The 23,016-nt window shown below is 40.8% G+C and overlaps 1 protein-coding gene across 1 annotated transcript; it reads right to left on the bottom strand.

The window, feature by feature from the left end:
- Positions 1-2,062: 2,062 nt before the first annotated feature.
- Positions 2,063-17,340, bottom strand: LOC134546935 (p53 apoptosis effector related to PMP-22-like). The gene is made up of 3 exons (XM_063390283.1): positions 16,859-17,340; positions 3,292-3,435; positions 2,063-3,038 (listed from the first exon to the last, which is right to left on the bottom strand). Exons 1-3 carry the CDS (start codon positions 17,067-17,069, stop codon positions 2,824-2,826), a joined length of 570 nt encoding a protein of 189 aa, XP_063246353.1. The 5' UTR covers positions 17,070-17,340; the 3' UTR covers positions 2,063-2,823.
- Between the last annotated feature and the right edge of the window lie 5,676 nt (positions 17,341-23,016).

The following is a 23,016-nucleotide window of genomic DNA, read 5'->3' as shown; positions in this document are numbered from 1 at the left end:
GAGTTTAGGGTGGACAGGGAATTCTCTGGAAATAAGGGAAGGGACTAGGAAGGATTGACATCATGTAAATGAGGTAGCGGGTGTGTCTGGAGGTGAGTGACAGCTGGGCAGGGGAGGGGAAAACCTGGGTTAAAACCAAACATTTCAGGGGGTAACAGGAACAAACCATTGGGAGAATAACTTAAAAATAACTTAACAAAAATCCACCACCACTGATACCCACCCACCCTGTTCTTCAAGGGAAAGACTTTCCAGTGAGGGCCTGGGGCAGGGAGCCAGGCTACAGTCCCTGGTGCTGTGCTGGGGTCAGCAAGTTGCTTCATTCCTCATCTTCCTAGGAAAAGAGGCAGTGGGAAATGGGGACTGGGTCCTGCAGACTCACCAGCAGACTGCTCAGACACCTTTAGAGAGAAGGAGGAGGAAAAGGGGAGGGAGGAGGTGGTGAAACTGCCGAGATCAGCAAGGGAGAGGAGGGAGGAAGGGGGATGATCACTGGTGATTTTCTTTGGTTTTTAATTATGCTCTGCTGTCTCATCAAGGTTGGAGTCACACTCAGCCTTGTTTTGTGCACCTTTCCCCACCTCCAGGTGTTTTGTCAATGTCCAGCTAATGCAAAAGAAACTGTAAATACAAATGGTTGTTGCTTAAGTTCTCTTCAGCTTCCTCAGGGGATTGCCACATCTGTTGGAGCAAAAGCGCTGAGCAGGACCGTGCTGGTTTCCTATTCAGTGAATGCGTGTGCGTTACCGTCCGTGCCAAAATGAGCTGTAGCACATCATGGCACAGAGTCGTGTGTGTAGGCACTCCAGACCATAAGCCCATAAGCAAACAGAGAGGTCCATAAGAGTCCACTATTCTCACCTGCTTGTGCACAAGGCCTTGGGAGACAGCCGGCATAGGCCTGAAGAATACCACAAACTGTAGTTGTGATGGTGGATGTCAAATTTCAGCCAGCTTACTCAGATTCTCCAAGGTGGTGCCTGAGAAAAGGGGGCTTACCACAATTCCCCACTCTCAGTAGAGAACAAAAGTTAAGACTCATTTTTGAAACAATACATTGATACCATCTTTTATTAGGTGTTATAAGCATAATGAAAATATTTATGTTAAGTTTTTTCTACTGAATGGATAATATTTCATGAAGAATTGCAAGTCATTTTATACAAACTGTGTTCTCAACTATATTTCACTTTGATTTTCTTCCAGCTAGGAAATCTTTTTTAAAAGTATTTACATGTTCATGTCTAATTATTCCTTGTTGCATATACTCTCCCCTTTGTTTATTTTCTTCCCATCTCTCACTCTTATTGATCAAAGTTAGGAGGCACTCTATAAAAGTGAATGCTTAAGAAAAACCAACCAACTAACCAAAAAACTCCAAGCAACCCAAATGAAGCCCTGTGCCTTTATTAATTTTAGCTACCAAGAAGTTTTAACTAAAAAAATTTCCACCCCTAAGTCTTTGAAACAAAGAACACTTGGCAGGGCTTTTCATAATACACATAGTTACAAAATTGCAGATGTGTGACAAGCTAATAAACCGTAGTAGTTAAGGATTTAGATGAGACTCCTTTTCCACATCACATATTATCCTTTTTTTTTTTTTTTTTTTTTTTTTCCACTTAAGAGAATAAACAGAATGTTATCAAGTTAGGTTTAACAAGGCAGAAACCAGCAGAGTCTTGAGTATACTTCATTGCTGGCACTATAATGAGGTTTGAGGCACTGTGGAGTATAGGATGCTGGAAGATGTTTTATGATATGGTTTTCTCTATGATAGCTTTATTATGAGATGGTAAGGGGTATTTATGCATTTTACAGTTATATATGACAGTATACACTTTTCACTTTTAAAATACTTAAGAACAGCACATGAACAAAAAAAGAGGCCTTTTAGCAACTGAATTATACTTACACACACTGCTCCAGCTCAACTCCTGAGGCACAGGGAAATCATACCTGACCTTTTTACACTGGATAAAAAAGCTGGACCAGTGTAACAGAGCATTTTAAAATCATAGGTTTTGGTACAGCAGAAAAAAGTGTCAAGACACCCAAGAAGAAAGCCACACTAGGAACTTTATTAAACCAGGTCTGCAGGTTACAGGGGTGGCTTGAAATCCTTTCTGCCTCTGCCCAGTCTGTACTGGCATCAGCAATGGCACACCAGGATTCTTAAGGCTTTAATGGTGTTCCTTGCTTACTCTTGCAAATATTTAGAAATAAATGCATTCTACATGAATGAGGAAAAGTCAAGATGCTGGTTCTGGTAGGGAGCTTTAATCCCTTCTTTACTCTGTCCTTATGGCCTAAGTGAATGAATGAAAAATAGGAACAAAGCTATGAAGTGCTGGCTGGCTAATTTACTACTTTAGAGTCAATGGGTAAATATATTAGACTTTTTGAAAATTGTGCAAAATCTTTAGATTAAATATGATACACACAAAGTGGGATTTTTTGGGGTTGCTTTCCTTCAGGAAGATAATACGTGTTGTTTTGTTTATTTCCAGTTCAATATGTTTTCCTGAATTTCATTACAATTGTGAATGTATTTAAAATGCAATGGAATCCACATAAACAACATTCATGGGAATGAAAGAGGAAAACCAAGGGGTTTTAACATTTGTGCTTTAGCTAACCAACCCAAATCGGATATGAAGGTCCAAAATAGAGCAGATAACTTTATTGCAGATGCCAGTACCATATTTCTACACACATTAGAAAAGTTTCCAGCCTTTTCTACCAACATCTGATGACAATATACTAAAAAACGTCGCTAGTCTGTCGGGTATCTCTGGAATATGAAAACATTTTTCCTCATGCTTATGGGGAAGAGTAAAAATATGTGGGCTTGACATTACCCAAGATCTGATCTTCATAGTTTGGAAGGCAGCAGAAGAAGAATCCCAAGCATATTTCCATAATGGCAGTGGTCCAGCCAAAGCCATAAGCCCAGCTGAACATATTGATTCCTGTCATTTCAATTTCAGATGAGAACTTTACTGGATAAATGACCAGGCCCATGATGGAGAACACAGCTGAAGAAACAAGAGAAAACAAAAATTGTTTAACACCCAGCGCCACTGCCTTCCTCCATAATCCCTGTAGCTAAACCCATCCATGTTTTAGGGGATCTGAAAATCGATCCAGTGCCATGACAGACTTTGATTTTTCATAGAGAGCTCCATTGCACACAGGCAGAGACTTGGGTATAGTAGCAACTGAAGAAAATATCAGTTCCTATATGGATATATCTGCACAAGCTAAACTTGACTCCGTATGCTGCCTTACCAGCCACGAAAAGCAAGCCTCCGATCCCACGAATGAAGTTGAACCTCAGTGTGTCAATGGCAAATGCTATGATGGCCAGTGCAAAACAAATGACTAGGAGTAGAAAGCCAACCAGGTATGTGGCAGCAGCAGCTCTTCCCCAGGCTGAAATCAGAAGGAAGATACATTAGAAAGGAACAAAAACAAAAACAAAGGCTGGTTTTCTCTGGTTAGTAATTAAAGGTTAATTGTAAAACCTATGAAAACAGGATCATCTCCCAAGAAAGAAAGCATGGCAGCTTTCTCTCCTCTTAAAGGTGAACATTTCAGTTCCACAAGAAATCATGCACTTAATGCAGAATGCATAAAAATTCCAGCTTTGTCTTCTCATGCAGAATGAAGTGGTGGCTTGGGTATGAGCTTACTGTTCAGTTTTAACAATTAAGAATTAAGACAGAAATGGCTTTAAAGGTCTAAGAATGGACACTGTCCTTCAATAGCAAATATTGCCTCAGCAGATGCTATAAACCCAGCTTCCTTTTGCACAGACAAGGAAAATTAAACTGTCCCTGGAACTAATAAAAATCTTCCTTTGAAACAAAGTGTTTATAAAAGCACTACCGATCTGGCAAACTTAAAGGTATGGAAATAGCTCATAAATGTCAAAATTCAGTGATTTCTGGTTTTCAGCCTTAGTTTAACTCTGTGTCCTAAATGGAGCTAAGGATTTGGAACCAGTTTTGTAGGTAAATTGGATCTCTGATTCCGGTCCAAATTTAGAATCACTTCAATTCAAAAAGCTTGTTCCAGATATTAATTCTTTCATTTTCAAATTATAAAATTTTATGTTATAACATGTTAAAGCAAAGCATATTGTATTGGTGTAACAACTGGAAAAGTAATATTTATTTCATATTTCAAGACTTGAGGAGCAAGTACTGCTCAAAGAGATCAAAGTGTCTCTTCTTGTGGATGTAAAAAAGCCACTTTGACACATTTTAAATTGTGTATTAAACTGAGTAAGCAGTTAAAGTCTGCTAGGCATCTACAGGCTTCATCCCCTCTTCATAGCCATTGTGCCTTTGTCAAGTGTTGGCTTCTACCCGAATATATGAAACAGTAGTGCCAAAATATTATCACTGCCCAAACAACCCTGACAATAATTACAATTCAACTTAAATGCAGTGCATGCTGTTCAGTAAAAGTTCCCTCTGAAACTGAGTAAATAACCTATCCAATTTTGCTTTAAGCATGGAAGTAATAAAACGCAAAGTGTCCTGACTGTCCCTTGACCAGGGTCAGGTAAGCGTGAATGCAACCCTCCTGTCCCCAGTGAGTGACAGCTTGGTGTTCGATTTGTCTTTCCCCAGGGCCCATACCACCACTACTATTAGGCAAGAAAAATGGATGAAGATTTTCCAGCTATCCTTTTCTACCCTTCAGTCCATCAAAACGAATTTCCCTTCTGTTTGCTTTTCAATATTCTCCCTTGCTTTATGATCTCTGCTCCATTCTAGCTATCATACTTTATCTTCAGTTTGATGCCATGTCCATTCTTTTTCTTATTCCACATAGTTTCTATTTGCTTATAGGGCTTTTCAACTGGATTGTTTTCCTGATAAATAGGCAGCTGCCTGAGAAGACTGAAATGGACATCAAAGGTGTTCTTACATCTCATTTTGTAGCCCAGTGTTTTAGCTCAGACTCTTCTCTCTGTAAAAGGGAGTTTACAGGGAGCTCAGAGATAGAGTATGCAGTGTGAAGGCAGAGGAGAAAGGACAGCACCTCAGGCAGAACATCAGAAGAAACAGTCAAAAGGAGAAATTTCTTATACTGCTTAATATATGCTATTGAAGATGTTCCTATTCCCAGTCTCTCTATTACCCCTTTAAAACAGTAAAGAAAGGGGCACCTAGCCATAAGTTCCTCAGCAATGGTGACCTCACTGCTCTTGGATACAAGAGTTCTGGATACTTCTGGCAAAAGGGTGAAATCACAAGATCACCTAGAGGTGATGTTTTTTCTTAGATGCACCACTACCTGTGGTTAGATACAAAACTCCCAGGCAAAGGAGCAGACTCAGAGCACAGCAAGTTCTGAGGCACCAGGAGTCCTGGGGGTTCCAGATCCCCCGCTGGCAAAGCTCAGCCTTGCTTCCCAAGAGCAGCCGATGGTAGAGCACCAAGCCCTGGGGTGGGAGCAGTGCCTGGGCTGGGGGCTCAGGGAGCTGTGCCTGGTGGCTGCAGACGTGTGCGGTGGCACCTTGCCCATGCCAGCACCTCCCTCCTGCGCCAGGCTCACCCAGGTGTTTTTCCTGAAGTTGTGTTCCAAATGCTGCGACTGCGTGGCAGCAGATTGGGCACACGCCCAGCCCGCTGGGCACTGGCCATGTGGCAAGAAGAGACATGCTTGTTGCAGGATGCTTACACCATTTGGAGGCATTGCTCAATTCACCTAACAGCCAATCTCGTGGCTCTCGGTTCTACAAAAGAGAAAAAAACCAATACACAGCTCCAAGACAGTGGAGCCATATGGAAGAGTGAGTCTCTACAGAGTTTTTTTGAAGAAAAGTATTCTGAGTTCATCCATCCTTTACAAAAAGCAGCAGCTATCAGCAGTGCAAACAGTGTGCAAACAACTTTCTAGAGTAACAAAGGCTTTGTGCAGCAATAATTCCAACTGTTTCTGTATTTGAGATGCTTATTTTATCTTGTGCCAACCAGGAGTACTAGAGTAGCTTAATTCTTTACTAATAGAACTAAGACTTAAAATTCTTTAAAAATGTCAGAGGTAGAAGAATTAAATTGGTCAAAAAACATTGACAAGCAAGTGGCTAATTTGGTTCCAAATATTTTCTTATCTACCAATGTTGTGGGGGTTTTTTATTCTTTGACATTGAGTAAAAATGTAAATAAATTGTTTTACTTGCAAAGCTTTTTCTTAACAATGTGAACTCCAGGCCAAAGAATCCTCACAGGTGCAACACTAATTCAGTGTATTCTAGGCTGTAAACGAGAGCAGTTAAAAGCTGAGAGAGCCTAGTTCACCTGTCACCAAATCAAAAATTGAAACAGAGGGAGCAGCAGGTTAGAGGACATAAAACTGAGTTTGTAAAAATATTCAGCAGTTTTTGAGATCTGTTTTCTCAGCCCCAAAAATACTCGTGATCTTTTGGCTCTTTAAGAGTTAAAATGCGTTTGTGAGAAAAGAAACGTGTTTATAGAAAGGTGTCCCTGACTACCAGCAGCCTCCTGTAATGCTTTAGTGCCAGTCCCATTTCTCCCTTTTTCAGTAACTCCATCAGCTGAAAGAACACCAGTGAACACTATGAAATGGTTGGTGGGCAGCTACACACCAGCCACTCTTCAGAACTCCTTCTAACTGGCAATTTTCTGAGCAATTTGGTCTTAAACAAGACACTGCTATCCCCAGCAGACAAGAACACCTGTTTTCACACTGTCTCAAGCAGAGCAAGGACAGTGCTTCTGATAACAGTGTTTTGTATCTCAATCAGCAATGATTTGTGAGAGCCTGAGCTATCCAAAGTGAATACAGTAATATATGACCACTGGAAAACAAAAATATGTGCCTGACTTCTATAACTCCCTGCTGTGTGGGAAGACCCCTGAGCTAATTTAGAGACCAGAAAGAGGCCTCTATGCCAGGACAGAGCTCATGATATCTTATGAGCTACATAATTAGCTGAGGCAGAATTCAATAATAACACAGATTTATTACTCTGCTATTAAAGCTAACTCAGTTTGGAGGCAGCATGACTACCTCTTGTATTGCACCATATAAACACATTCTGATTATCCTATATCTGGCTGCAGCCATAGGGAAGCTGATGGACTTAATTGGACATCCAGGACTAAGGATATGTCCAGTTTCCTGCTTTCCTGATTTTACTCCCTCACACATTTTATGGTTTATGAAAGTGTAAACACTGTCTGTGCTTCACACAAAAAGAAACAAACTTTCTTGCTCGACAGTAAGTTAAGCCAAAACTTTGAACCACTTTGGAACTTAGTATTTCCTTAGCCTGCCATCTTTCATGCTCCAAATGGTGCCTTCAATAAAGGGTCTTGAAAATAGCATATGTCCTCTACTTCCTTCATGACAAATACAAATGCCCATGTTCCTAGTGTATGTGTTTCAAAACATGGGAAAACATTCACACAATAACATTTTCATGTTTTTCTTGATCTGGTATTCCCACATCTCATGAACTGCTGAATCTCTCCTTGGGTGACGTTTTCTAAAAGCAACCCTGTAGAGTTCAGAAGTACTGCTCCTTGTACAATCAATAAGAATATACTTCTCCAAATTTTCCTCTTGGCTTGAAGCTAAACACACAACTAGCATTGGAAAGAAAAACAAATACTTATTGCCAGCTCAAAGACACCAACAACTTTCTAGAGGTTCTTGCTGACTGATCATTTTCACACTGCAGTGAATTGTGCAGCAATTTGAGGAAGGGTAGTGTTAATTCACAAGAACCAGGGAGGGGTGAAAGAAAACATAACAGACTAATATTTTGCTCTGTTATTCTTCATACCACTAAGGGAAAGAAATACAAACCCTGCAGTTCTACCTGCAGTCTTGCAAAGCAATTCTTAGGAGAATTAAAAACTGCAGTGGTAGCAATTCATCTCTGTGTTGAATGTAATGAGAATGTTTCTAGGCTGAGTTTGCAGAGCTCAACCTGTTTAACATCTCTCTGATTAAAGGGAAAGAGTATTATTTTGGAAACAAAGCTGAACTCACTTGAGTTTCTCAACCTGGCATTCTTCGTCAGGGTGTGGCGAACACTGCAGAGCACATGCGTCACTTTGAAAAGGAACTGCTTTGGCCAGGTTTTACGCATTTCCATTTGGTTTGTTCCCCTCAAGAAAGTTTCTGGGTGAAGATGCACATGTTTGCAGCAGAACTTGCGTTCACTTAGCACGACTCTTAAGGTGTTCCGTCAAACCCATTAACCCACATCTCTACCAGCCAAAGAGTTACAAGCTGCAGTGTACATGCTCACCACTATCATCAGGACTCTGGATTTCCTGTGTTACCTGTGCAACACTGCACAATGCAAAATCCTGTCTTCTGCAAATACTGACTCTGTAACATGCCAACTACAGGGAATTTCTGTGCTCTTTCTAGAAACAAATGCACCCTACAATCTCCGCAATTGTTTGCTGATCACGTGAGCTGGCATTGAAATACCAGTGTGCCTGTGTTTGTATACAGCAAAGATAAATCAGAAACTAGAATCCAAAGCAGCTTCTTATGAATAAGCTGCAGACTGAAAGCCATTGACTGAAAATGATTTCAAAGGAAGTTTGTACAAATGAGAAAAAGATCACATACTAGTCATGGATAATTTATGAGCTGAATAAAACAAGGAAAATAATATCAAAGGTATGATTGGATGTGTACTATTTTCTGAGTTTCTGTCTTCATTGCATCTGGATCATTCTTAAAAGAACTTCATTCTCTATATCTTTCGTATGGGTAGTCAATACTGGAGGTTTTTCTTTGGACATTTTTTTCTTTGTGTGTGTGAATTTATATCTTTTGCAATCCAATACAGAACTTTTAGTCTTTCTATATGGCATCCTCTTTGGCATCTGTTCTTTTCCCCCTAGCATTACTTTTTTAGAATTCATTGGCTCTTAATATGGATTTCTCATTTAATAACAGAGTATTATCTCATAAAAGTCATTTTTGTGTGAGGCAGAACCAGCTTTTAGCTTGCCATTATTTAAAAGACAACCATGGAAACAGACAATTACCTATTTAGGTTCACACCAGGATAATGTCATTGCCAAAGTTTCTCAATGATTAGTAACAGGTCCCATATAAACGAGAAAGGATTAGGACTTTAGGACAATTACCCCATAATAATGGTTTTAAATGACAACATTAAGGAAAATAACCTTTATGAGTAGTTCTTCTATCAATAAAACACAATGTATATTAGCAGAAAGCAGTGTTTTGTCCATAGCTGCATGCTAAAATGACAGCTCAATATGGCTTGGCAGGCTTTAACTCCTTTAAAGGAAAAACCTATTAATTCCTCACCACTGACTTCACCCACAAACAAACACAGGCAAAACCTTTATGCAATCTGCAACCCTCCTTTCTTACTGAGGCAAGCAATTAAACTTAGAAGCTATTCTGACTTGAATTTGAGGGGAGGAGCAGTTACGTCTTGAGGGAGTGGTTCAAATTCATCTCATCATAAGCTCAGGCATGTACAAGCTTGACTCAGAAGCTGGCTTCTGCAAATCTTGTATTAATGAGGGCTGCTCCCTGATGCTTACTTAGTGCTGGGAAGGCAGAAGGGGCAGAAGGTGTAGAGCCATCATCAAAGGGAGCACCAAGGGAGTAAGTTAGCTATTAAATATAATGCACACACAGTGCCTCAGAATTAAGGGTTTGCTCATGAGAGAGTCAGGGAGTACCCCTCATATTATCTTCAGAAGCAGTTGCACACACTGAGAATATCTCAGGATTAAAGCTCAGCCTCATACACCTAAATGCTATAATATTTTCTCCTTGTATTTCTTTCCTATTTATTTTAAATTAAAGCAGGATTGCTTGGATGTGTACATGGGGTTTGGGGGGGTCAGGTAAATAAAACAGGTAAGATATTGATTAATCGGTTCATTTACATAAGCTCAGGTAATGAGAACAGCAAGATGTACCTGCCCTAATTAACCCCTGAGTGGGTTGAAATATTTAATATTAATTAAACAGCATTGATTTCCATGATAACACAGGCTATGAACTAGGGCTTTTAATCAAAACAGTAGAGTGGAACCTTTTCAAAAAAAGTTCTTTTGAAGTTTTATATTCCCAGAGTCATTTGGGACTAATGAACACTGAATTTACATCTTATTTCCATGTGCACCAAGAATTCTTGTCACTCTTGATCTGCAGTTTTCATGCTGTGAGCAAACTTTGTTTGAAACCTTGATGAAAATCACCTTTTTCACTAGGGAATTTCCCACTTACAGACAGCAGCTGTGAACCTGGATTTGTTTTTTTAGTAGAAGCAAAATTTGACTATTTGCAAAATAAAACACCCGGCATATAAGCAGAAGTCATGCTTTGCTCTCATAAAAATATATTGAATTTATTTACTCTTCTTGTAAATGAAACAGCTTTTACAATGCATCCTGAAAATCTTTGTCCCTTGCTGTTTACTGCTGATAAGGTGGTTAAATTAACTGCACAGAGGACCATTTTTTAGAGGGTCTGATTTGGGCACAGCGTGCATATGTCATCACAGTAGGTGACATCAGATGTATTCAGTTTCAGATTAGTAATTCAGCAGGACTGAAGTGTTATTTAGTACTAATAGAAGGAAGCCAGATAGCTCTGGAACACAGGCTAGTGTCAGCACTGCACGAGCTACTTTGAGTTCCTGGGAACTTTTGAGCAATGAGTTATTTTGTAATGGTGCTTGACAAAGAAGAAACAGGGCATTACAATGCTCACTGAGTCAGTGTGTTTGAGGTGTCTCAGAATGGCCCAAGCTGCCAGTGAGAAGTGATACAGAAATGTGAAAGAATGTTCTGAGAGTTTTGTTTCTTTTGTTGCATAACACCTTCCCACTTCAGTAATGTTGAAACCTAGAGTGGAAGTTGAAATGCATCTTGCAGCCCTTATCACTGTTCAGACTATGGAGATGTTATTACGGCCATGCTGTGTCAGATTACCTCAATAAATGAGAGGAATAGATGAGGGGAAGAGGATTAAGAGTTTGGCCACAAGTTTCCACACATTGTCAGCAGAGATGCCTCCTGTGTAAGTGAATGGAATCCTCTCTCCAGTCTTCAGGGCCTCAAAATTCAAAGTGTTGAGGATCTTCTCAAAATCCTCAGCACCAGCAGTTTTTCCTGACAGGCAGATGAGAATGTTCCACATGACTTCTATTTTCCACATAATCTAACCGTAATTATTAAGGGAAGGCTGGATAATAAACAGTGGGTTTACATGTACAATTGCTCTCTGGAGAGTTAATTGCTCAGGAGCATTACTGTTATTTAGAAAAGAATCTGATTAAATGAATCTGCCACTGAAATTATGAAGTACAAAATCTAAAACTACAAGGTCATTAAATGCTCTAGCGTTGATTCCCTTCTCTTATACCTGATTAGAAACAATGGAGTGTCTCCCACAAGCTGGGCAAAAATCAATTTTTTTCTTTCCTTCTTACATTGTTCCTTACAAACACTGTTGTGATTTTTTCATTAGCAATATGTTTGAGACCGTATTTTTTCTCATTCTAAGCTTTGAATAATTATTGAGTATTCTACATTATTCAGTAACTAATCTTGTAATCTCATTTCTAACTGGTTAGTCCCAGGTAACATTACACTTTAAGGAGAATGATGTCTTTAGGAAATGATATGCTTCTCTACACACTGTCATTAAAACTGTAGACAATCACTTTACATAAATATAACCATTTTATGCTGCAATACTGCAGGAACAGCAGCAGCCTTTCGTTTTCAGTTCCCCCTGTGTCAATAGAGTCGAGGTTTGCCCTTTAATCCAGGCCATGCACAGAGCAGAGCTGGGCTCCATCATGGGCTCTCCCACAGGCTCCCTTGAACTGGTCAGAAACCTCCCCAGCCTCTTCCCCAGCTGCAAAGACACTTTTGCAAATCTCGTTGGATTTCACCAAATTCTGAAAGCTGTTAAGTGCAGAACCTTGTCTTCAGTAAAAATCTGCAATAAAGGGCCAGTGACTTGAGCTGATTCCTTCTTCAAAAGCACAGTTACTTGTTTACTTCATTTTTATTTTGATGTACAGGCACCCTCAGATGCCAGAGAGCCATGGACATATCTTGTTTGCCCTCCATCTGCTGTATCCCATCCTGAAACTCTGAAAATATCCCTGTGTCACTCTGCTCAGGGTGCTTGCTTTATCTTGAGGCAAGTAAGGGTTTCCCCATGCTGGGATTAGGTGCTGGCTGTCAGATGGGATGGGAATGTGGGGGAAGGAAAAACAGTTTTACATAGGTAGCACGGCAGTGGCAAAACTTGGTGCCTGACCTGTGCCCTGGGTGTGATGAGTCACTGCTCTGATGGAGAGGGCTGTTGTCCAGAGGGAGAGCTCTGTGGTCAGCAGTGCAAGGCCAGTGGTGGGTGTAGTACCAAGAGACTTTGGAAGCTGATCCCAACCACACCATGTAACCTTGCTGTTGTATATTTACTTGGGGATTTTTAGTAAGTGATTTCCATCGTGTTCTTCCTCCAGGACAACAAATGGTGCCTCACTGTAGCAAAAGATTCCCCAGAAACAAAACCCTGGTACAGGCAAAACAGGGGAAAAAAATCTATTCATCAATGGGGATGCAGAATATATCCTTTCTCAAAAGGATATTATCTTTGCAACATTTCCTTCTTTCACTTAGCCTGTAGCCTTACTTATCTGCTGTCATATTTGAAGTTGTTTTTGTTCATTATAATCATACTATACTAGCCTTCTTATCTTGTAATATTGCTTTCATATTCACAGACCAAAATAAAACTGGATATCTAGAACATAGTTGCCCATTATTTGCCTGGAAGACAAGCTGCAAAAAGGTGTTCTTTCCAGATGGCAAAATCATTCATCCCTCTACTACTCTCCACAGCCACAAACCCCTCCACGCATCCCAGGAAAACACTATAATAGAATATTATGATATGAAAATAATTGAAGATGTGGATTCCACTTGCCATATGGAAATGCCTTTTCCTGATTTTTTCCCCTCTGTTTGCACTATGCACATTAGATGATTTCTTCAACACACACTTAGAGCTTAAAAATTTTGGTTGTTTTGATGGCAGCATCTGCAAATGGAAGAACTGCAAGGCTGGGTGGAAGATAAGGTGGGACAAGTGTAGTTACAAGTTTTTCACCCTTTGTGCATCACATTCAGACTAATAGAATCAGTTATTTCCCCCTACATTATTTATGTTTATTATGTATTTACCTACACATGTTCAAACATCCTCAAAGCCTGCAGTGGAATAAATTACATACTGAAGAAGTGTCATAGGTCTTCAAGACACCTTGTTCAAGACAGGTAATATAGGCGAAGAACAAGAAAAACAAAGGAGTGCTGTGCCAGCATCATGATGAGGTTTTGTCAAACCTGGGCATTTTCTTTGCAAGCTCAGCTGTGTCCCACAGAGGTACATTCCATATTGCTCATTATCTATCCAAAAAGCCTTAATCTCTCTTTGTATATGTTCAAACATGTCGTAAGATTGAGCTCTTTGTTTTTTCAAGTGCAAGAACAATGAAGAGCAAAAGCAATTAATCTCTCTCAGTCCCTTATCCTAAATTCTATGCATTTTGAGTGCATCCTAATGCACTGGATATTTTTTCCTAGAAAGTTCTATTTATTTGAACTAAATATGCTTGAAAAACAACAGTCTAAAGATAAAGTCTACATGAGTGTCATATGTTTAAAGTGGATGATCTGAAGTCTTGGAGAAGATAACAGAGTGTGTAAACTCTTCATATTTTCACTTTCCACAGAGCTCATAAACTCTGCAAGAGACCATGGGTGAACAGACGCTTTCACAGAAGATAAGCACACCAGTGGAGTTACTCCACTGCTTTCCAACAAAAAAAAAGAAAGGAAAAAAAAAAATCAAAACCTCCAAACTCCACTGATGCAGCCAATGAAATATTCAACCTTCTTCCCTTCCAATGTAATCAACCTCAATGACGTTGTGTTTTTTGCCTTCCAACTGTATAAACATATCTTAAGCCAAACAGCCGAGATTCAAGGGGAATTATAAACATTGCACGTGCAGAATTTGATTTGAATTTGCACATTATAATTAACAACTTGCAAGGATGTTGCAATTATATCTAATTACGATAGGATGAAGATGACTGTAGTGGATTAAGATAACTACACTGTCCAAATCATGTTGACAATATTTGCTGGCAGCTGCTGGGGTACACATACATATCATGTTTATCAGTGAAACCACCCCTGCAGGAGGGCCAAATTTCAGAACCTACCCAGCCACTGGCAGATTAGACAGGGAAGCTGAGAGTAAAGGTCAGAAGAAACAAGATGGACATGGTGGAACTTAACTGGGGAAAGAGATGTCATCTCAGGAAGGCTGGAAAACATTCCTGCCCTTTACATTTACATCACATCTTTGTGCTAAGGAAGGCATGTAATTAATTACACTTTGTTTAACCAGCACTGTGTTTAGCTTGGCACAAAGTTATAAGTCCCACAGAACATGATGTTAAATGCTTGTTCTCCATGATCTTTCTGATGCACAGTAGAGAAATGTAATCCCAGAACTACTAAAACCCTCTATTTCATCACTAAGGCAGGTACAACACAAGACCTGGATGCATGTGAGATACTCTCATGGCCTGGTCTTTTGGGTGGAATCCAAGACCAGCATCAGCCACCTCTGCCCTGCATGAGAAAAGGTGGGAGTCACAAAAGAAAAATCTCAACCCTGAATCACTGAGAGAGAAAAAATGGAGAACAGGATTGTGTCTGAGCACATCCCACCTCTGGAGAGAAGGGATCTGAGGGAAAGGTCTGGAAAAGATACAGACAGTGACATGAGTTTGCAACCTTAACAGTCCTCTCCTGGGTCAGGGATAACTCACCCCCACGAAGGGCAAGGTCTGCATTTTAATGGCATAATCTGGCAAAGGCAGAAGCCTGGCAGCATAACCCACTCTTACCTGGCCTTTGCATACCCTTTTTACGTACAGCCTTCACATATTCTCCCACTGGCAAGGTGACTCCATTGTGCCAGACATATCCAGGAAATTTTTCCCAGGAGCATTCTGAGAATTTCCCTAGTCTTCCTGGGTATTTAATCATCTTGAAGAGTTCAAGTGATAGATGCATGCCTCTTGAGGGCATTATGCAGTCATGCAGCTCATGAACAGGATTTCTAATGCTTTCAGAAGCGTCAGTGGACTTTCCAATGTACCTGCTGGATAATGTTCTGCATGTGTTTAGCAAGTCCACCATGTTTGTGTTAAAAGTGCTGGATCTACTGTGGATGTGATTCAGGGTAACCCCAGATGTCACAGGACAGTCCACACAGAGGATGACCTCCCTGGTTTGTCTGTAGATGCTGTCTAGTTTCCAGGGAAACTGTGCATACAGCTGCAGAATTTAAAGCTGTCAGAGTGAGGCAGGATAAGCAAGGAAGTGAAATGCCAAATACCTATCTAGATCCTGGAAGTAAGGAGAAATTTCTCTTGTATTATCAAGAGAGGTAAGGTGAAACATCTCAGTGTGTTCTGTCCAGTTAAAGCCGGCATTCATGGCATTCTCCAGGGCCTAACCTGGAGATCAGGAGGAGGGCTTGCTTTTCAGGAATCTTAGGAGGAAACTCAGGACTGAGAAGCCCTCTAGTAGGCATCATGTTCTTTTCTCAAGTGCCATGTAGCAGAGGCAAATTTGCTGTCATTACTTACATCCAGCCACAGAGCTGATGCTGGAGCCCTGAGAGAAGGACTGGATGGTGATGCTTGGTGGAACTGGTCATGCTTGGAGCCCTACACTCCCAGAGGCCTGCTGCAATTATCTCATTACAGCTGAATTTTGTACATAGAAGGTAGAATTTCATGACATACAATAAACCTTCAGGAACAATTTTGAAACACTAATAAATGATCCCTGAGATTGCTTCAGCAAATACTTTTCTTCTTATTTTTAACAAGAAAAGCTGAGATTCTGAGCCCTAGAGAAAAGGTTCTTCCTTGTAATTTGAATGAGCATAAATTGTAAGAACTCTTGAACTTTCTTTTCTACTCATGCTAACAGCCCTTCATTCACAATTACTTGTTTCAACCCTTGGCGAATAGCAAATTATACAGAAAGAAAAACAAAACGAAAAATAAAAAAGAAACAGAGCACATCCAGAGTGACCCTTCTCTTGGACTCTTCTCCTGCACTTGTGGTTTACATCTTTTCAACCTGAAGATTGCACCCAGGTCAACATGTTTAACAGCTTACTTCACCAAAACTCAGTACGAACAAGAAATCCTTTCCTCTTTTAAAGCTTTCTTTCATAATCACAAGGAGACTCTTTCACACCTGCCGGAGCAGTTTCAGGGCAGCATTCTGCAGCCTGACACTCCCTGGGAATATCTTGCTACCATCTTACATTTTTACCTCCCTTTTTCTGCCACTCAGACCTGTTACACTAACGCCAGGCCTGCCCACACAACTCGTCTGGATGTTTGATCACCGGTAGCCGTTAAGTTTTGAAAAGTAGTGATTAGTGAAAAGAGGTTACCAGTTCTTCCGAGAGAGGAAGAAAATGCCGTACTATTTTCTGCACCGGTACAATACCACGTGTGGGTTTTACATATTACGTAATCCTCTAGGTTCTTTTCTGCATGGGGGTGTGAGGGCATTTTATTTCTTCACCCGGTTAGTCAAAAGCCTTGGTGTATTTAGTGGCAGTCCCCATTGCCCATGGCTTCACACATAAACGCCAGGTATTGGGTGACACTGGTGGGAGACCTGCGGGAAGGTGACCTGGGGGACGTGGCCCTGTGCTCCCCGCCAGCCCCGCAGGCGCTTACCGTAGCCCATGAGGGACTCGCAGCTCCACTCCCCGCCCTGGCTGGGCCTCCTGCAGTTCTGCCACAGTGATGCTTGCTGCACGTAGGGCAGGGTCTGCGACTCCAGCCAGCCCCTGCCCGCCAGCGCGATGATTCCGAAGATGACTCCTATGCCCAGGAGCAGGGGCAGGATCCATCTGCAGCGCGTGTAGTCGAGGCCGTACTTCACCATGGCTCAGGGCGGGCGGCTGGCGGGACAAGGCCCTCTCTGCCACAGGCTCAGCGGCGCAGAGCAATGGTGCCTCTGCAGAGCTCCTGCAAAGGCGGTGACGGAGCCTACCAGCGTGTGTGCAGATGTTGGAGAAAAGCTTTTCAGCCAGGACAGACACCGCAGAGAGGGAGGGAGGCAGGGAGGGAAGAAGCTCCACCTAGGTTTGGATGAGTAAGAGCTGCTGCTGAGCAATAACCAGTTGAGCTGGGGAGAAGCTTCGAGGCTGGGTTTTATCTGTGAGATCTTCTCTGCTCTGCTGACTAGGTAATAAATCAGGAGATGTTTACTCTCAGCATTTAATACTTTCCTTCCTGACATCCCCACCAGCAGCTGTGCTTACACCTTTCTGTCTTCTAAGGGATTTGCTTTATGGCAGGAGAAAGCAGAGACAAGAAGGAACTATTTGCATGACATGGTGAATGCTTCTGAAACTTGCCACCTGGAGGCTGAAAGCTGCCTTTCTAGGACTCCATTTAAAAATAAAATCATACCCTATTTTTTGCAATTAAAGAAATTCCCATAGCTGTTATAAAGCTAAGGCAATAAAGAATGCCACTGTCTGCTCTTCCCCTTCTGGAGCATGGGTACAGAGGAAAAGAAGAATATCGTGTGATCTGGATAGAGCCTTTCTGGGAGAACAAAACCTGAGTTCTGATTTGCCTGAGCTTCACAGACACTCCCTGAGTGTGGATCTGGCTGTACATGCACTGCCTGGGGCCTGTCAGAGCCTGTCTGTGCCTGCTAAGAGTGCAAGGCAGAGATGAGCCATCAGCTGTCTATGCCCTGGGAGGACGCCCAGCTGAGTGCAGGGCAGAGTTTTCTGTCTGTTGGCTTAGAAGCGACATTGCTGTGTTCCCTGCACTCTCCCTTTGAACTAACATGTGCTACAACCTAGTATTTTGGTAGGGCCTAATATTACTTACATCTGGAAGCAGCTGCAGCCCTTGACCAAAGCTGGTTTGTGTGAAGCACAGTTAAGCCCAGAGGATCCAAAGTATCCTTTGCTCCCATGGTGGATTTGGTCAGGTGGGGCTGCATCCAGGTACTGACCTCATTTACTCAAAGAAATTTCTTATTGTATTGCAGCTCTCATGGTAAAATGTGACAGCTATGAACAGTTTGTGAGCTGCAAACTCCACAGCATTTTTCTGAATTAATATTCATAAATCAATAATGGTCTAAATAAAAGAAATTAATAATTTACACTGTGCTTGAAGACGCATTGAGCTTGCAGAGAACTAAACTGGAACATCCACTTGTTGCAATGTGCTGCAGCACAATGAGCTGCAGTACAATGAAGAAGTAGTAACTCCATGAAGAATTCAATTTGAAGAGGTTAATTTGACACCATTCCTTATCTCTCATCAGATACCTCATTTGTCTGCTGGTAGGTTAGCAGTGCTGGTAGGTTAGGCTGCTTTACCTCTCATTCTGGCCAGCTGAAGCCTCCTGCCAGCAGCTGCCCTGTGGCACAGACAGTCCAATGTCTCTGTGGGTGTGAGAGGTCCATCAGGCCTCTGTGAGAGCAGGAGACATTTTTACTATTTTGGCCATAGAATTGGAATGTTGCTGAAAGCTACAGCCAACTATAAAGGTGCCTCACCTGCTGTTTTGAGTTGGAAATAAGGGACAATCTCACTTTTGTTTTGTAAAGTAAACTTTATGGAACAACCATTTCCTTACAGTAGAATGTATCTTCCATTGTAGTCCACATTTGTGCAATCCACAAATTCAGTTATCATTTACCTAATGTTTCAAATATCATGTACCTGTTCTATAACACTGCAATATAGAATTTTAATGCATGATTTGCAGAAATATTTACATTAAAGCTAATATCATTTGAAGCCCAACCTTAGTATGCTATGCTGTTATCTGCAAGTTGTCTGAGTCTGTATATGCATGTTCTTTCTGTTGCTACAGCTGAGGTAGAAGTGGACAGAACAGAATCCAAAAGTTTGAGAGAACAGGTTTGGATATTAAATAGTTTTTAAAAGATAGCTTCAGAAATACTCATGAATGTGGCAGTAGAGTATAGACAAGCCTTCACTCAGCTGACTGTATCTAGTCTCTTTCCAAGTTTCAACTTTTCACAAAATTACAGCTTTATAAGGATATAGGCAAATCAAATTAAAGCAATTTTGTACCTGAAATCTAGTAGGAAGACAGGTACTGTCATGCATTTGAGAACCAATGTCTGTTGAGGACTAAAATGGTCCTTCCTGCATTTAGAATGCTCAGCCATGTTTCAGGTAGGCACTTACTGAAGGATTTGTCATCAGTTTCTATCACAGCTGTGGATGAATGCTGTCACAAATGTTGGCATTTGCAAGGTGATACCACAGAGAACATTATCATGTTGTGAAAGAAAGGTGAGTAGTGTTCAGTCACCACGAATGTTTCTGTGTCTTGCCCACCTTTGTCATCCTTAAGTAACTCAGAACTACAAGCAATCTTTACATTCAGTAAAAAGGTAATTTGAGATATCTCCAACAGTAGAGAGGGAGATACATCCAAAGGTAACATAATGATGTATCTATCTCATGCAATTCTGAGACTCCTATGGCAAACAGAGAAAAATTATTGGAAACTTTAAATGAAGTGATGACTTACCTTCACCATGCTTAGTCTTTTACAATGTGTAAGCTAGCTGCTTACATGAAAGCAAATGCTTGTTCTCCTTCTCCAATATCTGTGGATAGACCCTCCTGGCTAACACCAGCATCATGTATCAGAAATGAAGATATATTATCAATCTTACAGCTGTTAGCTTGTAGTGCACTTTCTAGACCTAAAAAATATTGCTAATAAATCTTCATTATTACTTGAGGTAACCAAGTAAGCAGGAGGATATTGATAAAACAAACAGTTTATTTCTAACTCTACAGCATTAGAGTTAGAAATAAAAATATGCCTTTTTCAGCCGAGACACAAAGGGTTTTCTTAGTGGAAGAAGAAGCTAACAAATCACTGGCAGTGTATTTCCATTCACCTTTAGTCTCTGACTGGTCAGCTAAGCTGTATAAATTACTGGATTGGCTTAAACTGACCGGCTGTGGTGTATGTTCATGATTTTAGGAACAAGCACATTTTCATTCTCTGATATTCACACTGCTTATGAACAAGAAGTCCCCACAGTTTTGATTTTAAAAGCTTTGCTGAGATTGTTTTATGATCTGTTCTCTTGTGTGCCACCTTACATCTGACAAGTCACTCTGAGCATAAATCTCATAATTATTACTACTATCTTTATTAATCTATTTACAACCATAGGTCCTTTTCTTTTGCTGGTAATGCCAATATACTGTTTCCCTCTGGAAAGAGTTACACTGCAGTTCTTGTTACAACCACAGCCCAAACAGTGATGCAACTCAGTCAGCCAAATTGTACCTTGTGGTAGCTCCCTGTACCCTGCATCCCCTGGCCAGTAAGGCAATTGTGTTCTCCATGAGACTAGTGTTTCATCCATAGCAAGCACATGTAGAAAAAGACCTTTAGACATCATTGTAGAAATCATCATGTAGAAATACACTCTGAACAAGACCTGACTTCACTCCTTTGTAAAATAAAAATGCTCTCTACAAAACTGCACACGGTTGAGATCTTGTAGTTTTGCCCACACCAGCCCTTTCTGAGGAACTCTCCAGTGGTGGCCAGGCACTGTGACTTCTCCATGACACTTACGATGGCCTGGGGAGTGGTGGGTGCTCAGTCCTGCCACTGTGCATTTGGGAAACCTTTCCCCTCTGTGTCTCACTCAGCACAGGAAAGCTCTGCAGATGTTGGATACTTCCTCTGCTCACTGACTGCTGAGCTCAGAGGAAAATTCCCACAGGGTTTTGTTAGGGTTTTTAGCAAGAGTCATCCAGGACCAGATTGCTGCAGGGTCTCTGAAGCCTGCCCCACATGCAGCACTGTCTGGCTCTTGTCAGTAACGCAGGCTTGCCTTGACAGGACAAAGGCTTAGGCTTAAAAGGGCTTTCTTCCTCTCCTTAGCAGGGCTACATGTACAAACCAATAAGTTTTAACACCTGAGATGCAAACATGGGGCAGCATGCAGGATATTCATTTATGTGGGAAATTCAAGACTGTATTGGGAAAACACAAATAAGGAAAACACAAATAAGGAAAACATAAGATTAGGGAAGTGCAAAGACTGTGTGTGCCTGAGCGTGGATTTAATTGTCAGCTAGTTTTTGCTTAAGGACACAATAAGCTCTATATTGGAACAAGGTTTGATCCCTAGGTATTTCGTACAGAGGCTCTGTAGAAGTTTAATCAGTTCAGTCAACTCCCCCTTCCTGAGGCAAAAGGCTGAAATCAAGGGTGTCCCATAAATCAACTACTCTGTTAGGAACTGAGATCGCTTCTGGACACTTGTAACCATTGTGAGTGTCTGTATTTTCCTTGAGTGGCTGTCAGGAGCACAAGCTCTCCAGTGAACATGCAGAATCATAGAATGAAAGAATCATAGCAAGTTGTGTACAGGGATTTTATGAACCCGTGGATAAGCAATCAGGGTACAGCACAGTCCTGTTCTACATATGGGACAATTTTACTAAAGCTACTTGTTTGGGGCTCCAGAACTTCTCCGTGGCATTGATAAATCAGCTAAATACTTGTCCTGTTGTAGTGGATCATAACAGTAACTCCTTGTAAAGCATAAAGCTGAGTTGCCTTAGGAGAGGAATAAAATCAGCTTCACTTAGGTAATTCCCATGTGCCATAGACTTGCTACTTACAGTTCTCTGTCAAAGAAATGGCTTTTATCTGCTCTGCCTTATGGGTCAGTTGGGAATAGCTACTTGTTTAAACACTCTGAGATTTACAGATATGACATGCACACTAAGCATGTCTTAAGGGGTTTCAGCCAAGAATTTTCATTTTGAGATTCTCTAGCCAAAAGAAGATATTGCTGAAACTAACGTGTTACATGTCTTCAGTTTTAAAAGTTTGATGTGAATTGATCTGACAAGAGGGCTAAAATTAAAACAGAAGTCTCCTAGCAACATTTTAAACTTACTATCTTATTACCAAATGCCAATTGTGATTTTCCCAAGTTTTGTTTTGCGAGTTGTTTTGTATTTCTATTTCAAGTCAGAAGTTAATTTTCATGTATAACAATCCACCTATTTTTTTTTCATTATAAGTTCTGCTTATTTCCTGTTGTAAGGCATTGCTAACACAAAGAGAGCTTAAATATAGGCTATATCCTGAAAAATGACTGCAATGGCCACAGGTCAGCTCCTGCCCCAATCATATGCCTCCATGCATATTCAGGACTGTGGCCATCAAACCAGCCTACTTCAATCCGTGATCATTTCCCAGGGCAGCACACTGTAGGACAGGACTTGTCTGGGTTTTATGTTCGGTTTCATCTGAGTGCTCACTCCACACTTTTTGAGGCCTCTCAAAATCAGTGAACACTGATTTGAAATGTAGCATCTTGAGTCTCAGCAAACTTTAATGCTTATAAAATATTCTATGTTCACAAAGAACTCTGTGAAAAATAGCATGTGTTGTCCCTGTTCCCATGAATAAATAAAAAACAGCAGCCATACCAACTCTTCTTGTGTTATTCAATCCTGCAAAGATGAACCTGTGAGGAATATAATTCATTTCTATTTATTAATTATATTATACAATGCATAGTTCTTATCACAAAATCTTATTTACCTTGTTTATAGCTGTAATATTTATATTATAAAGCTCCAGGCATGCCTGTATGAGTTCTACAGTCTTTATTACAAACACAGCCTTATTAAATTTATTTAAATATCCTAATGAAAAAATTCTTTGGATTATTTCAACAATTCTCAGGTAATTTAAAAGTAATTTTACATAGGCAAAATTTGAGGGCGTTGGATTTTTTGCCTGGAATTTGTGGATGTCAAACTTCATAGCTGGT

The sequence above is a fragment of the Prinia subflava genome, chromosome 2 (genome assembly GCF_021018805.1).
Source record: "Prinia subflava isolate CZ2003 ecotype Zambia chromosome 2, Cam_Psub_1.2, whole genome shotgun sequence".
In the NCBI taxonomy this organism is placed as follows: domain Eukaryota; kingdom Metazoa; phylum Chordata; class Aves; order Passeriformes; family Cisticolidae; genus Prinia; species Prinia subflava.
Note: the sequence above shows the minus strand (reverse complement) of the source record. Positions and strands in the feature narration are given on the sequence as shown.